The sequence below is a fragment of the Drosophila obscura genome, unplaced genomic scaffold (genome assembly GCF_018151105.1).
Source record: "Drosophila obscura isolate BZ-5 IFL unplaced genomic scaffold, ASM1815110v1 contig_97, whole genome shotgun sequence".
NCBI lineage: Eukaryota > Metazoa > Arthropoda > Insecta > Diptera > Drosophilidae > Drosophila > Drosophila obscura.
The window spans coordinates 1,608,135-1,627,436 of record NW_024542891.1 but is presented as its reverse complement, the minus strand read 5'-3'; the positions used below and the strand labels follow the sequence as shown (position 1 = coordinate 1,627,436).

Here is a 19,302-nt window from a genome sequence, read left to right as displayed (position 1 = left end):
CCCCATCACCGCTTTGGCGATGGCCTTGAGGAAAACTTCCACTGAGCAATTGCTGAGTTTCGTTTCGTTTCGTTTCCCTTGCATTCCTCTGCCCCACCAATACGCCAAACTCATTCCCTAGCCCCTACCCATTCCCACTGCCACTCCCACTGCCACTCCCACTCCCACTCGACTGACGTCAATGGGATTTGCAATTTCTGATTGGGCGCTTTAAAGTATTTCAGCTTTGACATTCAATTTTTCCCCCAGCTGAGCACCCCCCAATCCGCTTTGTTTGCTGCACGACAGTCTTCCAGGCGTCCTTCGGCCGCCCCCCAACTGCTTCAAGCTCATCATTGGGCTGCCAACAAAGAGCAGGCCACTGACTCTGACTCTGACTTGACTAGGCCTTGGACGGAGCATCCTTGACGGCGCTGGGGAGTTTTTTTGTTCTGTAAAGCACATTTGATGTGAGACTGCTTTAAGGAATGAAATCATCCAATTGGCTGGGTTGGGATGCTGAGGAAGCAGCACCAATCGATCGACAGGATTTGTTTCCACTACAATTTCCACTTAAAAGACTCTCGAAGAGTGCCCCAAAAAACGGACCACAGAAGCGACTCACACGTTCCTTCTCGTTTATTGATATTTAAATTGGACTCATGCCCAGAGTGCATTGCAAGAGTTTATTTACTTACTACTTACATAAATGTCTATAGATTGTTATTTACTTGGCTAATTTTTATATTTTGAATATGTTTTTAAACGTATATCACATGGCAGACAGTTGCAGAGCAGGAAAGCGTGAGCGCAGTGGATCGTAATGGGATCGTAAAATATGGGACCTTTAAGGGGGATAAAGAGTCACAAGGGAATATAATTTCAAGCCAGTTTATTCTCTTAAGAAACGTAACATTTGGGTATAAAATTTAATTTTGTGGAGTCTAAGAATCGCTGGAACTTTTGTTCTCTCAGTTTTAAAATCGTTGCAATTAGTGCGTTTTGCTTGACCCTCTCTTGTGGCAGTGACAGGTTGTGGCACGTAGTTGAAAGAAGGTGGAGGATCATCTGGACGATGGGGCTAACCACATTAAAGGAGCTCTTGCTGGGTGACGCCTCGAGCTATTGACTTGGCACTGCTTCTGGAACTTCTATTCACAATTTGAGTTCAGCATCGCCGCAAAAATCGTTCAAATTTAAAGGCAAACGTTCAATTAAACTTCGAACAATTGTGAAGAAAATGTGGAAAATATATTTTTATTTTTATGGGGAATTAATTGTATTAATTCTCTCTCTTAATGGGGATTAATCCTTGAATCCTGGCATCCTGCAATGCTTTGCAATTAATTACATCAGAATGGCGGCATGCGTATTAATTCTCTGTTTTAATGGCTTGTGCTGGATTGTGCCCCAACCCAAGGATTCCCCCCGTGTTGTAGGAACGTCGTGGCCTTAGTTTTAATGGCGGCAGCAGCAGCAGCAGCAGCAGCACTTTTATGAGCTTTTATGGAGTCTGTTGAGTCTAACCTGTCGTTGTTATTGTTGCAGCGAGGATGTCGGACCAGCAGCGAGCCTCACTCTGCCCACGCTTGGTCGACTACATGGCCATTGTGGGGGCACACACGACGCCGCCGATGCCCAAGGGACTGCAGGGCTTCAAGGCACCGCCGGTGCAGGTAAGCTGGGGTGGCGAACCATCCGCCCCTGAGTGGTTCCATCTAATTGAGTTGTGTGCGACAGGTGCCCGACTTGCTGCGCCGCTACCCGCCCTCGGACCACGCGGACTTCCCCCTGCCCCTGGACATGGTGTACTTCTGCCAGCCGGAGGGCTGCACCAGCGTGGGGCCGCGTCGCACGGGCTCGGCCATCCGGGACATGACCTCGTTCGTGTTCGCACTGACGGACAAGGACTCGGGAAAGACGCGCTACGGCATCTGTGTGAACTTCTATCGGCCCATCGAGCGGCCCAGCACTGTGGCGGGATCGGCAGCGGCTGCCAGCGAGCGGCAGGGTGCTGGCGGCCATGCAGCTGGTGGATCGGGCAACGGCGGCCCTGGCGGCGGCGGACGGGGCGGACGACGCTCCTCCGCTTTCCGGCGGGAGTCGTGGCGCAAGAGCATGGAGCGCAGCTCGGACTCGGCGTTCAGCAGGCAAGTGTTGTGTGCTTGGCCCCGGGTGTGTGGACCGGGCCAGGGATCAGCTCCGTCTCAGTCTAATAGATTTCAAACCATTTCCATAATAGTTACGGCCTCTTAACTACTTCTAGCGACTACAGAAGTAACGTAGCGCCCAGCGACTCGGACCGTGAACTCACCTCGCGTCGCGACTCTGATCAGCAGCGCCTCCACACGCACCACCACCACCACCAGCAGCAGCAGCAGCACCAACAGCCACCGGCGCCCACATCGGTGCCAAAGCTCGGCTTGATGGCCCCGTCGGCGGATTCGGAGTCCGGCGGCAGCCACTCGCCGTCACCGCGCGCCTCCCGCAAGCGGACAAAGCTGCGCAATCAGTCGCTCACCTCGCTGTGCATCATCTCGCACCATCCGTTCTTCACGACCTTCCGCGAGTGCCTCTTCATACTCAAGAAGCTGATCGATGCCTGCAACGAGTCCTCCTCCCCCAAGCGTGTGGGCGCCTCCCAGAAGCTCAATCGGGACAACGTGTGGACGGTGCTGACCGGTCATGTCAGCGATGCGACGCCCTCGATCGTGTTGCACGATGTGCGCGAGATCGAGACGTGGATACTGCGCCTCCTCTCCACCCCGGTGCCAGTGCCAGGCTCCACGCGCGTGGAGGTACGTTAGCAGCCTTCGGGTATGCCCTGTTGGGACTGGCATTGACTAATCATTTTGGTGCAATCAATTACCAGGTGGAGGTGCTGTCGCCCACGGTTCATGAGCCCCTGCTGTTCGCCCTGCCCGATCATACGCGCTTCTCGCTGGTGGACTTCCCGCTGCATCTGCCGCTGGAGCTGCTCGGCGTGGAGACCTGCCTGCAGGTGTGGACCCTCATCATGCAGGAGAACAAGGTTCTGTTCCAGTCGCGCGACTACAACGCCCTATCCATGTCGGTGATGGCCTTTGTCACCATGCTCTATCCGCTGGAGTATATGTTCCCGGTCATTCCACTGCTGCCCACCTGCCTCAGCTGTGCCGAGCAGCTGCTGCTGGCCCCCACGCCCTTTGTCATCGGCGTGCCGGCCTCCTTTCTGGTGTACAAAAAGAACTTTAGGTGAGTGCCAGGCCACAGATCAGGCCAGACCATAAGATAATCTCTAAATATTCATATGACAGGCTTCCCGATGACATTTGGGTGGTGGACCTGGACTCGACGAAGCTGACACCGCCCACCGGCGGCTACGAGGAGATACCGCCCTTGCCAGAGCCCGAGGGCACCATCCTAAAGAATCACCTGAAGCAGGTGAGGCGCCTGCTGAGCCAGCCCCATGCCCCCCTATCCTCTTCTCCCTTTCAGCTTTGTATATACTATATTTGGGCGGTTTGGATGTTCGAACTGAGGGATTGAGGGATTGAGGTCTGAGTTTGGTTTTGGTTTTACATTGAAATTTTGGCAGCTCCATCGACTGTAGACTGTGTACTTTCGAAGGGGATAATCGAGCTAGGTCTCTGGGTCTCTGGGTCTCTGGGGGTCTCACAGCTCATGGTCCAGGCTCTGCTTCGAGGCGTCCAGCAGCTGGCGGCACTGCTCGAAGAGCTCCAGATCGAGCTGCCTCAGCTGCTGCTGGTCAGTGTCCAGGAGCCGCTGCAGCCTATCGACCTCGTTGCGCATCTTAAACACAATGCCCGGCAGCATGGCCTGAACCTTTTTCAGAACCCGCTCCTGCACCTTCAGGCGCTGCTCGCTGAGGCCCTCGCGCCGAAATCGCTCCAGACGCTGCTCCTCCAGCTGCAGCTCCCGATCGAAGTGCATCTTTTGGTGCAGCAAGTGCTCGAGCAGGGAGCGGTAGACGACCAGTTGCTCGAGACGAGGGTCGGAGGCACTGCAGCCGCTTGTAGATGACTGTAGATGGGACTGCTGGAGCTGGAGCTTGGGCTTGGGCTGGGACTTGGCTGGGCGGCTTGGATTGTCGTTGGCTTGTGGCTTGGCTATGTGGGGACAGTACATGGCACTGCTATGGAACGGACACTGTTCACAAACTGGACAAGATACGTTTAAAATGAACACAAAATCCGAGCGAGCCTGATCCCCATTTTAAAATTGAAACTCAAACTTAAAATCAAAACCAGCCTCACCTCAATCCTTTCGCTTGATGTGAATATTATTTATTAATACCTGACAAATACTCGTGATAGCTGGGGCTGCTGGGTGTGTGTGTGTGTGTGTGTGTTCTAGCTAACAAACGATGGTGCCTGGCTGTCTGGAGAAATTGATACCTTGACACCTTGATCTCTGGTAGCCTGGCACATGTAACGCAGTAATCGTTATCGCTCTCATAATCGTTATCGTTTCTGCATTCAAATATTCAACTATATTCAGTCTACAATATATATATATATGTATATGAATGTGTGTGTACATCTTTTGTGTGGGTGTGTGCGGAGCACCCACCCCACCCCAATTAAACACTCTCAATATAAAACTCTCCTGATCTACCCTACATACATATCTCTATTGTCACATTCTCTCTCTCTCTCTCTCTCTGTCTCTGTTTCTGTCTCATTCTTTGTGTGTGTTTTTTTATCCCATATATTATTATTCCCCTACATCTATCTATGCTCTCTACATATACATATCTTCTATTGTCTCTCTCTTTCTTTCTCTCTCTCTTTGTGTGTGTGCTCCTATGCTCTATATTCCGACACTTCATCTGCATTGTCTGTTATATTGAAACTTGCTAAAACTCGAACTCACAACTTTAACTACAACAACCTACAACTACCTACAACTACCTACATCTCTGCAGGCAATGCTACTAATGGATGAAGCTGGACTTGGTGTAAATATCGTTCACATAAATGTTAAATGTTATGTTCGGTTTATCCTTTCTCGTTTATCGCTTTTGGCCCGTTATTCGTTCGTTCTTGGTTTCCTCAGTTCGATATTATGCCTACCATTAATCATTTATAAAATACAAAATACAACTACTGCCATAAGTACATATATCTAAGGCTAAACAGGTCATACATCACATACATATGGGCAGTTCCTATCTGGCGTTACGTACATCGTACGACAGTGAAGCAAAAGCATTGAGACCCGGAAAATTGGTTAGACCAGTCGGAATAATGAGGTCAGTTTTAAAGATATAAGCCAGTATGACCTAAAGTGGTTACTAACAGAGTGGTTGGGTTGGGGTCAAATGCCGCGAATTGGTGAGCTATTGTTAAAATTTTTGTGGTAATTGTGGGTAATTTAATTTTGTCTTCCTTTGTTGGGGTGCGCGTTACTGGGGACGTACCGATGGGCGGGGGGGCCCGCGGGTGGGTGTGAGGCACCCTGGGTGTGCGTTCAGTCCCGGCGTGGTTTTGGGTTAAGTGCTTTGTTACCTTTTATTGACCGGAAAAAATATAGGGGAGAGTTTGGCCGGGGCCCGGCGCCCATAGTACATACATATGTACATATTTACATCACAATTGTAGCACTACAATGCATGCATTAGGTACAGTCATACCAAAAAAACTCGCAGAATACACAGATCGAAAACTGCAGAACTCGAATGGGGTTCATCGGCATAATCCCAGCCGCCAGGGCAGGATGCGAGTGTCTCCACTTTCCATGGAACCAAATTTAGCAAATCAAAGCTCTATATATATCTATGTCTATATCTATATATCCCCTTGATATATGTACACTATGGTCGTTCGTCCCTTTCTTTAGTGTTTCGTGTTCTACGTGCATGCCCTACCAGCCCTTCTCTCTCTCTCTCTCTCTCTCCTCTCTCTATCGGTGTATCTATAACTAACTAACGTATCCTAATCTGCGCTCCCTAAGAGCATTCTACTAGCCCATACCCCACCCCAACCTAACCGCCCTACCCGCCTCCCTCATAGTCCTAATGTAGAGCTTTAGTGCGTGGGTCCAATGCACTAATTCGTTTATTTCAACTCCTCCACAGGCACTCACCTCAATGACGGCCAGCAACCAGGCCGTGTCCTCGCAGCAACTGCTACCCTCGGTGAGGGACAGCCTCCAGGAGCCGCCATTGCTCGGGTAAGTCTCCTCCTCAGGAGGAACTGCACTGGCACTCCTCCAAGTACCCCAATTACCTTTTGTGTTTCCTGCTTTAGGGTCAGTCAGATGCGACTGCCATTGCAGACGCCACCCCACTCGGCCCAGGCCAGCCAAAGGAACTCAATGTCCGCACAGGGAGCAATGATCAGCTCCCGCCAGCCCAGTCCCATGAACTCGCCGGCCCTCAATCCATTTGTGTACGGCACGGACGTGGACTCGGTGGACGTGGCCACGCGGGTGGCCATGGTGCGCTTCTTCAATGCCCAGAACACGCTGGCCAATTTCGCCGAGCACACGCGTACCCTGCGTCTGTATCCGCGTCCTGTGGTGGCCTTCCAGATCAACAGCTTCCTTAGGTCGCGGCCGAGGGCTTCGCAGTTCTTGAATCAGTTTGCGCGGACACAGGCTGTGGAGTTCCTGGCCGAGTGGTCGCTCACACCGACGAATGTGGCCTTCCTGCGGGTGCAGACGGGCGTCATGGATCCCATGCAGGTGGGGGACAAGCCCAAGTGGTTTGCCCACTCGCTCACGCCCATCCGCTTCTCGGTGTGGGACGACGGCAGCTCGCTGAACGGTGCCCTGCGCTCGCTGAAGCAGCTCGAGTGCCAGCCCACCGACGAGAGCGGCTCGGACTCGGAGGGGGCGGACAGCAGCAGCTCGTCGTACTCCTCCCTGAGCGACTTTGTCTCGGAGATGGCTTCCTCGGACCTGTCGCCCAGCGTGCATGACGTCTTCGGTTCCTACAATCGACCCCACGTGGTGCCCCAGACGCTCTCCTCGAACCTGGACCCGGCCCTGGTCTATCATCCGCCCAGCAAGCTGCAGTATCCCGAGGGCCTCAGCGACACGGCTGCCAGCAAGAAGGAGGATGAGGAGCGCGCCGACTCGCCGGTCTCGTCCTCTTCCAGCCGCTCGGATCTGAGCTCGCCCAGCTTCAACCGCGACTCGGAGTTTGACTTCCAGCCGAATACGGGACAGGTGCAGCCACAGCCGGCGGGACAGGCGGCCTTTGAGCTGGCCACGCCGCTGGCCATGCGTCTGGAGGCCACCATCAAGATGGCCAGCGTTGAGCAGGAGACGGACACAGGCGCCGCCGCCACGGTGACTGGCAAGACTGGCATAGTCGCCAGTGGCAAGCTTCAGCGCCACCCCAGCGACGTGGAAAGGCCTGATAAGAAGATACCGGTAGGCATAGCCACAGCCTCCGTCCCCTCGCTGCTAGAGCTAATTTTACCATACTCCCATCCCTTGCAGCCGCCACTGACACCGCCCGTGAAGCAGCCGAACGTCAGCAACATTTTGGCCCGCACCGGCAGCTCGGGATCCAGTTCCAGCAGCCCCGGACGCCAGAGCTCGCAGAGTTCGCTCTTCGAGAACTTTGCCTCGCATGCCAAGGAGCTGGTGCGCGAGACGACGCGCCAGAGCAGCCAGGAGGGACTCCTCGCCCACGTTGACAAGGTAAGAATCGGGTTCCGTGTTCCGATTCTGCTGGATTCCTTTTCCGCCAGCCCAAATCTTCTTTTCAATGTGGGGGACTGATTCGATGTGCTGTTGTGCCGTGTTCTTTGATCTTGTTATCTTGTCTTTCTGTTCTTTCCCTTCTGTGGTTCACTGTTCTTCTGTTTGTCTTTCCTTCCGTTTGCTTCCGTTTTTGCTTTACGTTTCGTTTTGTTCACTTTTTGGGCGCTGTACTGTACTGTAGCATGCGCTGGACGAAGATCTTGACGACAAAATGCGTCATACCTTCGAAAAGGTTGGTCACCCGTCACCAAAAAAAAAAACAACCGAAATTTCCGTCATCACACACAACCAGTACATATCCCGATATGCCGCACACATTTAAACACCCACACAAAAGATATCTCTCCACATTATACTCGGTTAGATACTACTTCTACTAGCGTACCCCACAAACCAAATCACTCATTCCACTATATCCCATATTCCACAATCCACATTTAAATCACCCACCACTACAAATACTCCGCTACACATTCCACTACATTACTCATTCACTCAAATTCCACATCCACTCGCTACATAGCCGTAATACTCGACACAAGCCCACAAACCACTACAAATTTCACACATTCCACTACAAATTCCACTCATTCCACTACAAATTCCACTGATTCCACTACAAATTCCACACATTCCCACATCCAATCCCATGTACTTCGCCATGTACTGACCATAGCCATCCCCAGCTGCTCGTAGTGCCATCCGTAGATGCCTGAACGTAGATCATTTGCCAGGGACTTGAGGTTTTCTTCTGTTTGCCACTCGATTCGATTCGCTTCACTAATCCACGTCTCATACGCTGATCCACAGTTCACGCTGCATGCAAAGAAGGCGGCCGGCGAGGCCTCCAAGCAGGCCCTGGAGGTGTCCAAGCAGGCGGCTGGCGTCAGCAAAAACACCCTCGAGGATCTCACCTATGTGGGCAAATCGACGCTGGGCGATCTAACCAAGACAGCCAAGGAGGCGGCCACCAAAAAGGGCATCATCAAGAATGAGGAGCAGCATGCCGGAGGATCTATGCCGCCAGCCGGCGGTGGCGCCAAGCCACCCGGTTCCCAGATCGCCACCCAGCGGCAGGTGCAACAGATGGCCGGAGGCAATGGCGTTGGTGGTGGCAACAATTTTTTCTCATCAATTGGCACCGACTTCAATGGCCTGGCCTCCTCCACATCCACCATGTTTTCGGGCATGTTTGGGGGCAAGAGTAAGTTTCCCCCCGCCCACCGCGTTCAATAATCTTCAACAGCCTCTCATAGTAGCCGCTCCTTTGCACTCCACAGAGAATCAACAGAAGCAGGCTGCAGTTCAGCAAAGACCCTCTAGCGCCGGCTTGGGGAAGGGAAAGTCGGGCATCAACTTTGATCCGTTTCCCAGCCGCAAGGGCCTTGTGGAGCGGACACCGCTGATCAAGCACTCGGGCCCGCGGCAGACGCAGGAGGAGCTGACGCGGCAGCAGAACCAGGAGCGTTCGCACAGCAATGCGGAGAATCAGACCTTCCTCAAGGACGTGACCAATCAGGTGCTGGCCGGCGAGGGTGTGGGCTGGCTGAAGCTGAATCGCTTCAGGAAACTCATGGAGGATGAATCCTATCGGACGCTGGTGCTCAGCAAGCTGAACAAGACGCTGGACAGGAAGATAGCGCCCGATGATCACATCGATGATGTGGTAAGTCAACCAGAGAAAACCGGAGCGAGGTATGGCATGGCATAGCTAATCTGGTATCCATTTCAGTGTGTGACCAAGCCCGTGTGGAAGGGAATGCTCAAGTGTGTGCAGGCCATAGCCTCCGGCCTGGATGTCACCTTTGGGAACTTCGGTCTGGGTGGAATGGCCTCCGTGTTTCAACTGATGGAGGTGGCCCACACACACTACTGGAGCAAGGAGATCAACGACGGCAGCGACATGTCCTCCAGTCTGCTCTCCAGCCACGCTGCCAGTCCCCTGGGCAGCCGTGAGAATCTACGCTCCCCCAGCTCGCCCAACGGTTCGCATTCGGGCCTGGGCAGTGAATGGGCCTCGCCCCAGGAATCGCGCAAAAGTTCCACCCACCACGCGGCCTTGCCTCCGTCCCAGGCGGGTGGCACACCATCGGCGGCATCGCGACGCCTGTCGGCAGCAGACAGCCAGGATGGCCAGTCGACCACGTCGACAACGGAGATGTTCAAGGACATGTTGTCACAGAAGAGAAGTGCCTTGAAGAATATGCTCACCTCGTTCGACTCGGATGTGAGTAGGCAGCTCACCTCATGGCCCCCGTGTCCCTGTGTGTCCAGCCATTGTCCATTGAATCCATTGAATCAGCAATCAGCTATCAGCTATCAGCGCTTTAGCCAATCGTTTAGCTAGCTTATTAATATTAACCACAATGCCAAATTGTGCATCGCTCAGTGTATAAATCGTAGAATTGCTTATCCGCATATCCGCCACTCCGCATGTAGCTATGCCATGTCCATATATATATATATGTATATATATCTATGCATATACTGTATACCCCCATATACTTATATCGCACTTCTCGCGCCTTGCGTCTCCCTGTTCCCAGTTCCCCGCGTCCTTTTCTGTCCCGATCCGCTCCGCTCCGCTCTGCATCCGTTCCAAATTGTATTCGCACTTAATATTCCGTGTGTTATGTCAATCCGTAGGCTGCTGGCTCTACGGGTGCGCTCTCCGTGGTCAGCGATCTGCTACCAATGGGCAGTCTGAGCATTCGCATGCCCTCCAGCTGCCGGTCCACGGTCTCAGACACCGAATACGAAAATGTAAGTAATCCGAATACATGCATCGAAAGATCGATACCACCGGGTCTGAGCCCTCTGCACCGAATCGAATCTGATCTTGATCTGACACACAGACACCAGATGCCAAATGCCAGATACCAGATCCTACACCCCAGATAGATTAATCAATCTATGGTATGACTTGTCACTCTGGAAAGCTGCCTCGATTTTCTCTGGCTACCCACAGCCCATGCCCCATTTTGGCCCCATGCACCTCGAAAAACGAACCATCCATCCATCTGACATAATCGCTTGAACATTCCACAGACCACAACGTCGAAGGACTCGAAGAAGAGCGGCGGTAATCTGTGGTCGGGCAAGTCAACGCTTAGTGCCGGCTTCCGCTACACGGGCGGACATCTGATCAACACCTCCTCATCCCCATCGCCAGACAGTCCGCGGGTGTACCTCTTCGAGGGGCTGTTGGGCAAGGACCGCCTGAATCTCTGGAACCAAATGCAGTTCTGGGAAGATGCTTTCCTCGATGCTGTCAGCCAGGAGCGTGACATGATTGGCATGGATCAGGTGAGATCAAAATAATCGCTTTGCCCGGCTGCGATCCCTTACCGCCTATCGCTGTATGCGCAGGGCCCCATTGAGATGATGGAGCGCTATAAGTCGCTGAGTGAATCGGAGCGTAAGCGTCTCGAGCACGACGAGGATCGTCTGCTCTCCACAATGCTGTACAACCTGACGGCCATCCTTGTGATGCTGAATGTGGGCAAGGACGAGATTCGACGCAAGATCCGTCGCCTGTTGGGCAAAAGTCACATTGGCCTGGTCTACTCCCAGGAGGTGCACAATGTTGTCGATCAAATCAATAATTTGGTAAGCCCCCACACGGAAATTGACGACTAAAAGTACTAAAAGTTCTTGAATGCTCCTCCGCACAGAATGGAAATGACATTGACCTAAAGCCACTGGGCTCGAGGCTGCTGCATCGCCAGAGTTTCACCGTCCACCAGGGCACCGATGTGAACGGACCGCTGCGCTTCATGGAGGTGCGCGACGATGGTCTGGTGCTGCGATCTGTGGACGGCACCATTGTGGAGCGCTGGTGGTACGAGCGGCTGGTCAATATGACCTACTCGCCCAAGACCAAGCTGCTGTGCCTCTGGCGGCGCAACGGCGGCCAGACCCAGTTGCACAAGTACTACACGAGAAAGGTGAGTCCGAGGTGCAATCGATCGCCTGCGGGATTCCAAACTGAGGTGTTTTTCTGTTTTGTTTTCAGTGCAAGGAGCTGTATAACTGCATCAAAGATGCCATGGAGCGGGGTGGAACGCCCACCAATGTGCCCGAGCTGGGCGGTGAGTTTCCCGTGCAGGACATGAATACGGGCGAGGGTGGCCTGTTGCAGGTCTGCCTTGAGGGTGTCGGTTTGTTATTCTCCAACAGCAAGGTAAGTGCTCCTCTAACTCAATCTCCACACACTCACTCACACCCACTCAGAAACGCACACATGGCCACACCGAACTCTCCTACTCAGTGAATCCACACGCGACACAGACACCCAAGCCAAAACCACCCCACCACCACCATCCATATACGCCAAGTCCCCGCCCCTAGATATATCCGATATCCGAACTCTCCGCTAACTACTCGTTCTTTGTATGTCAAACACTCCGCATATATATATATATTTACATATTATATTATATATACATATATATATATATATATATTATATGGTATATAACTATGTCTTTGAATATGTACCCCGACCAGACCCAAGAATTTTCTCCCTCCCTCCCCCTAAGAACACACACCCAAACCCCGAATCAACACTCAAAATGAAAGACGTCACTACAGGACATTGTTAACCGGAACATGGGGTTGTCTGTGTCAACAGTCAGCGTCCACCAGGCCCAGGCCATTGACCACTCACTCAATGGGTTAAATTAAGCAGCATGATAACCCCTTTTGCCACTGAATGATCTTGCATAAGACTAAGACTAAGATTTGGGGAAAAATCGTTAGGGCTGGTTTGCTCCATCCAAAAATCCACCTTGAGCCAGCCGAAACCTAAACGAAAGCCGATAAGGGACACTGCTATTTCATCGTCGCTACAGTACAGTAAAAACTCCACATGCAGGATATATGTGTGTATTGTGTGTACATACCCGCGTACCTCATATTGGGCGTGCTACTCGTCTATCTATCAAGATATCGATACTCATGCATCTTCTCCACTGCCTTCGTTTCCGTGTTTCATTTCCAAACGTTTTGTTTCGTTTCTGTTTGTGTTCCAGTATCGATTTCGGTTTCGGTTATTTTTCCCCTTTTTTTCTTTTTTTTTTTCTTTTGATTTCCGATGATTTCCCTGTTGTATGTGTGTATCGTCAATCTTCATGAAAGGATTGCATCAAAATCAAGGACCTTCTCAATATATATACGTGCATATACATATATACACTTAAATATGTATTGATATGCACATACATATATATTTAGTTTGTTTGATTTTCAGTTGATGTTTTTCCAATATGTCTGTAAAAATAAAAAAAAACATTAACTGATTGAACCAGAACAGACATTTAGAGTTCAGTGGAACAGAGCACCTTAGTCTCTCTGAATCGTAATCTCAGTCTTCTGAGCCCATGGATCACATGGCTGGAGATGTATATGTCTGGATTAGCGGATTTTTCATTGATTGTCCATTCCTTTTGAGTGTTTTATTTTGTTGGGCCGAACCAAACCCAGAACCAGAATCATAACCGAAATCGGACCCGAACCCGAATCCGAACTTCGCATACTACCCCACCAATCCAACTACCCCCCAAAGCTAACCCTAACTACGTATTATACTTTTCTGATCTCCTCTCTCTCTCTCTTTATATCTCTACTTCTCACTCTGTCTGTCTCGCTCTCTGTCTCTCTTTCGTTCCGTTTGTTGGCTTTGGTTTTGCCATTTTATTTTGACTCGCCTTATTATATATCTACTTACATTATATTATTCCTAAGTCATAATCAAAAAAAAAAAAAAGAAAAATCCATAAAAAATCAACCGAATCTCTTATCTAATCCAATCTTTTATCGATCAAGTAAAAGTATACATGAAAGAACAAAAAAAAAAACAGAAAAATATATATGTATATACATATATCCAGAAAATCCATCTACTTATATCATACCCATATATTGTGCTAGTGAATGTACTGAATGCTATATTCATTAAACTCTCTATTTTATTTATTATCTAACCAATTTAAATGATAACAAAAAAAAAAAAAAAACCGTTTCTCCTTATTCTTTTCATTACGATTGACATTCTTTCGATCCTAACTCTTCGTTTTGCCTACATAATGCTCACCCACCGTTTTAATAATCTCTTATTCGCCTTATCATTATGATTGTCTCTATTAACGATTGCTCTGATTAGCGATAACTCGATTAACGACTACCGATTAGTATCTTTCGTAAGCGTACTGCCATTTACCCTTTCGCCCCTGTACCACCACCTCCACGCCCCCTAATTCCAATAGAATATATCAATATAGAAAACAAAAGAACAAAAATAGTGCAAATACTTTTTCCTCATCGGTTTTGCGTTGTCTGTCCCCAAGATACCAGGGACTGCATATTGTCATGTACCACGTATTTTCAGATCAGTTGACCCTCATGACTACCCCAAATTCCTTTCCACCATTCCCATTCCCTGTCTATTATTTAACTGTATATAACGAACCACTTGGTGCCCCATCGCGATTTTTTGTTGTTTTTCTATAATGTGAAGTTTTCTTGTTTTCCAACGCTTTTTTATTTCCTTGTTGAACTTCATCCTTGGATCCAAAATCTTATATATATATATATTTATTTATATGTATATTGTGAAAATAAATATAAGAATACAGAATACAGAAGGTGTTCTAAGCTGGTTACCTTTGAGATGGTCCTTGTGTACAATCCTTCCAAAACCCTTTCCTTTCGATCTTTGGTTCGACTCTGTTTTGGCTGATTTGCTTACGTCTTTGATTTAAATCTCGCTAGTGCTCTCCCTCTCCCCCTTCCTCTCTCACTCTTCTTGTTCCCTTTCTCTCTCTTTTTATACATATATACACCTACATATGTATATATATATATGCAAACCTCTCTCAATATCTCCCTCTGTCTCTATATCTTCAATATATTTCTCTTTTTCGTGCTATACATACGAAATATTCGTAACATTTTTTTTTTCGTAAGCTCAGCAAAGATCTTCCGTACGCCATTTTCTGTTCCATTGCCATTTCGTTCTGTTCTTATTTCTGTATCCGTATCGATTCTCCTCTGTTCGTTCTCTCTTTTTCTCCTCCTCTTTGGATGATTTTCGTCCATCTTTTTCTTAAGTATGATAACCAAACCACAACTACAACAGCATCAAAAGTATTTTAAGATCCCGCAGCCATGTCCCACCCATAAGATATGTACTATATATCTCTCTCTCTCTCTATCTCTCATGGAACTCTTAACAAAACCCAAAAAACAGAAACTGAAAAAGCAAGCCCCCACGATTGTCCCCCCGTCTAAGCAAACGACTCTAACATAACAACAACAACAACCACATTTCATATCGTTTCTATTTAGACTATCTATCCATAAAAAAAAAAAAATAGAACACCACAATAACTAAATTCCCAAACCGATTCGCCAGCAAATTAGAAATTGAAAAGAAACTAACAAAAGCAACAAAACTATATGAACGAAAAACAAAACAAGTTTTCTCAACTTTCCTTTTATAATTTTCTTTGTTGTTTGTTTAATGTTCTCTGTCGAACGTGGAACGCTGCACATTTGCTCGCTCTTCCTCCTTTGTGGACCAACCAAATCACGTTCCGTCTCGAACCGAACCGAACCGACCTGAACTGAAACTGAATTGAAATTTGAATTGAAATATTCCAATGATTGGTCTACTTCTCAAACAAACAAAAAACTTAACAAAAAAAAAAAATCGCTCTAAAAATCGAAACGATAACGGTAAAAATCAAACGAATCTATAATGAAAATACGATCTGAAAAATGTCTGAAAATACGATAAAGGATTTCGAGGTATTGCAATGAACAAATTTCTTCTAATATTTGAACTTAAATTTATAAGCAACTATTGTTCTTTAAATGCCCTCCTCCACCACCGCCCAACAACGCCGTCACCCAACACCCCACACCCCTCACCCGCTCCTACATCCCTACACCCTACACCCTCCTGACAACCCTTGCAAAAAGAAAAAAAAAACAAGATATTTTCAGTTTTTCATTGATCATCATAATTTTTAACTTGGAATCCTTTTTGTGTTCGAAATACACTTGATTTAATCCTTCACTTTCACCCACCAAACAACAAAAGTAATAAAAAAAAAAAGCAAAAAACCCAATTAAAAAAAGTATACGAAAATACACATCTGATATGGCATTCAACAGTTGAAAAACAACAGTTAAAAATAAAACCAAAAATTAGTAGTTGATATTGAATTTTAAACTTTAAACCGCAAATAATATACGGTATATACCATAATGTATATTATTTACATGTATCTTATTTTGTGTTTTTGTTTTTGTTTTGTTTTCGAACTCTCTCTCTCTACTTAATTTTTGAACTGTTGGTTAATTAGTGGGTTGGTTGGCTAGTTGGTTTGATTGTGTTGAACGGAACATTGAATTGTCACTGAGCCGTACGTACTCTTTGTAAGGCCTTATGCGGATTAGAATACCCAAAGTAATGCCGAAGTAGTGATGAACATTTTGTGATTACCCCCTTTTCAGTTTGCTTTTTTCTACCCATTCCAACAGAATAGAAACATGCTGTCGTTTAGTTTTTAGTGATATTCAGCGCACACGCACATGGTACACACTCACCAGGGCCGTACACTGTCATTCAAAGTCTTTGAGCTTTCGCATGCCAAGAGCACTTGCCACACTCACAACTGTACCACCGATTCCAATATTCCCTCCTAGAGCTGGGCACGTACACCACACACACACAACTTTCTGTCCTTACTGTCCTTACTGTCACACACACACACCTACTGTACCCCGCCGCATGGCGGTCCCAGAACAGAAAATATAATTTTCACGCTTTTTTAGTTATGTGATATTTTGTTGATGAGAAAATTGTAGGAACACGCAAAAACAATTCCAGTCAACAATTCATAGTTCGATCCCTGACATTCCATATTCGTAGTGTTGTTCCATTCCGTTTAGTTTCATTACCTTCTATTCCATTGAGATGCTTTATGTACTGTTCTGTTCCGTTAGTTTCGGGCAAGGTCGGGCTCTCGTTCTTCTCATGAATGGAAAGGAGCACGAAAATGATTAAGAATGACCCTGAGAAGAATGAGATTCATTGTGGGTGCTGTGTGAATATTTATAAAGAATGCAGAGAATTTAAAATTGGAATAGACACGAATGTGAAAGCAAGTCCTGGAGAAGGACAGCTCAGACAGAACGATTTTATGATGGGTCGAATCGTGTCGTAGAGTGGGCCGGGCCAGTCACACAATTCCCCGAGTAACCAGCCATGCACAAACAAAAGTTCCTTTGTATTGATTTTGATTTATGTTTGCTTGTGTAGAGAGTTTTTTTTGTATACCAACGAGTTGAACATCAATTGTAGTTGTAGTTTAAAAATTAACAAAACCAATAAACAAAACAAAAAATAATACCAATACCAAAACTAAATCGTATCCTTAGAGACAAACAACAAATAACTATCTTAGAAAGCCCTTAAATATGTATTGGAATAAAAAAAAAAAAAAAAAAGTCACAAAATGATTTTAACTCCGTTGGAGACTATGGCAATCTCTGTCCAATGCGGTTTCCTCTACTCTTTCCAACTCTGTGTAACTTTAATCACCTAATCATGCTCTGTCTCTATTTCACTCATTTCTTGACTTTTGCCTCTTTGCTTGCGTTTGCATCTTCGTCCAGTTTCCTTCCCAGTTTCGTTAGCTTTCGAAAGTCAGTGTCTTGCTGCATTAGAGCTGCATTTTAGCTGATTTTGAATGCTCATGTGCTACATGCTTCTCCAGCTACAGCTACAGCCACAGCCACAGCTACACTTTCATTTCCATAATAAGCATCCAAATATATAGAAGTTTATGCTGCATGCTGTTAAATGTGTTACCCTTCAGCTTCTCCTTTACACCCCCACATTCTTCCCTATCCGTATCCATATCCCAATCCCAAATATTCAGCCCTACACATCGTTTGGACAACGACTAACGGATTGTGAGAGCGACTGCACCCAACGATCTCTCCTCCCCCCCCCCTCCCTTATATCTTTTTCTGCCTTCCGATCTATATCTATCCCCCCAGGTGAAGGCTCCCGGGTGATTGAGAGCAGCTTGAAGTCCTGTTCAACTGTTTAAATGCCAAGCAATCCATTCCCTGAAAAGCCTGAAATGAAAGTTTACCCTCCCCCTGCTAGAAATCCATTTAGAAACGAAACAAAAATTTGGTTTACTTTTGATTGTGTTTCGATATCTTTTGTGTACTCGTACTCATAACATCTCTAGTGACACACACACACCCCACACCATGAACACACACTCCGTAACACTCTGTCACACACTCACAGACTGTAGTCAAGTTTAGATGATTTTGTGTTTCCTTTCCATTAGTGTCGATTGTACAGGGCAGGGATTGTACTCTCTCTCTCTCCCTCTCTCTCTCTCTCACACATATGTGTATGTGCCACAGTATATACTCGTACTCGTACATGCCTCTGTATATACTTACATATCTATGTAGTATGGCTTCGTATGCGACCATCTCACAAGTGCTAATTAGAACCCAAAACAAAATATAAAAAAAACAACAACTCGAGAAATAATAAAAATTCCGTAATAAATAAATATATATACATACATACATACATACATACATACATACATATGTACATACATACTTATATATGTATGCATAGTAAAGCGAAATGTGGAAAAAAAATCTTTTTCTTTTTTTGTTAAAAGTAAATCAGTAAACCAAACAAATGAACAAGAAATTTATTTGATTTTGCTGCATTCTCTCTCTCGCTCTCTCTGTCTCTCTCGCTCTCACTCTCTGCATCTCAGACTTCGCTTTTGTTCCATTCCATTGTTTCATTTCCTCTTGCGTTCCACCCGTGTCGATCGCTCTTCTGTTTTGGACCCTTGTGTTCCCTTTTGTTCTGTTCCGTTCCGTTCCATTCCGTTTTCTCTATCTCCTATGCACTGATAACTGCCACTACACTAGATGCATGCTCTGTACATAGATATGTAGATGTAGATAACGCTACTACTCACGCCCTGCATGACGATGAGTGACGTGACCCATGTGCTTGCCTATCATTGTGCTTTTGTTTGCCTGTTTGCCTGCTTGCCTGCCTGCCGCTTAAAGTTTGATATCGTTTTCTTTACATTACATTGCGTTTCATTCCGTTTTGTTCCGTTCCGTTTAATTTCGTTGCGTAGCTGTACGTTTGATGATGATGACATGTCAAATAAAAGAACCAATTGAAAGAAAAACGAAAAACGTTCCCCCAATGCTATAATTTATCACGCGTATACGCTACCTCTATCGTCTGTACCTCTCTCTCTCTCTGTCTGTCTCTCTCTGCATATCTGCCTATTTCTCTCTCTTTCTGTCTCTGTTTGTTGAACAAAGTTTTGTGTGAAAGCTTTTTGGCTTTCCGCCTTATAATTTGGATTCGGTTAGTGTATTTATTTTCGGTTCGGTTTGGTTTCATTCTGTTGCCGTTACGTTCCCTTCCGTTACGTTCCAATCTTCCGTTCTGTTCAGTGACGGAGCCTTTATCCGAACCGCATCAGCATGTGAATCAGCAACGCTAAACTAACCGCCTTCTCCCGCCCA

General features: G+C 47.3%; 3 protein-coding genes across 6 annotated transcripts; 2 read left to right on the top strand and 1 right to left on the bottom strand.

Moving 5' to 3' along the window:
• Positions 1 to 1,531: 1,531 nt before the first annotated feature.
• On the top strand, positions 1,532 to 6,157 carry LOC121405486 (MAP kinase-activating death domain protein-like). Its single transcript, XM_041596202.1, has 7 exons — positions 1,532 to 1,655; positions 1,720 to 2,129; positions 2,246 to 2,777; positions 2,852 to 3,213; positions 3,276 to 3,402; positions 4,907 to 4,939; positions 6,059 to 6,157. Exons 1-7 carry the CDS (start codon positions 1,533 to 1,535, stop codon positions 6,155 to 6,157), a joined length of 1,686 nt encoding a protein of 561 aa, XP_041452136.1. The 5' UTR covers position 1,532.
• On the bottom strand, positions 3,618 to 4,218 carry LOC111080173 (tubulin-specific chaperone A). The gene has a single exon (XM_022375642.2). The coding sequence runs from the start codon at positions 4,105 to 4,107 to the stop codon at positions 3,634 to 3,636; it is 474 nt and encodes a 157-aa protein (XP_022231334.1). The 5' UTR covers positions 4,108 to 4,218; the 3' UTR covers positions 3,618 to 3,633.
• A 1,692-nt stretch (positions 6,158 to 7,849) lies between the features above and the next one.
• LOC111080172 (MAP kinase-activating death domain protein) lies at positions 7,850 to 17,487 on the top strand. Of its 4 annotated transcripts, none has more exons than XM_041596200.1 (10): positions 7,850 to 7,927; positions 8,506 to 8,899; positions 8,976 to 9,361; positions 9,428 to 9,922; positions 10,342 to 10,458; positions 10,744 to 11,001; positions 11,065 to 11,304; positions 11,370 to 11,642; positions 11,711 to 11,878; positions 15,496 to 17,487. In XM_041596200.1, exons 1-10 carry the CDS (start codon positions 7,907 to 7,909, stop codon positions 15,514 to 15,516), a joined length of 2,373 nt encoding a protein of 790 aa, XP_041452134.1. In that variant the 5' UTR covers positions 7,850 to 7,906; the 3' UTR covers positions 15,517 to 17,487. The 4 variants fall into 4 exon arrangements, with proteins under 4 accessions (XP_041452134.1, XP_041452133.1, XP_041452132.1 ...); XM_041596199.1 differs by having other exon boundaries at positions 8,955 to 9,361; XM_041596198.1 differs by having other exon boundaries at positions 8,952 to 9,361.
• Positions 17,488 to 19,302: the final 1,815 nt, after the last annotated feature.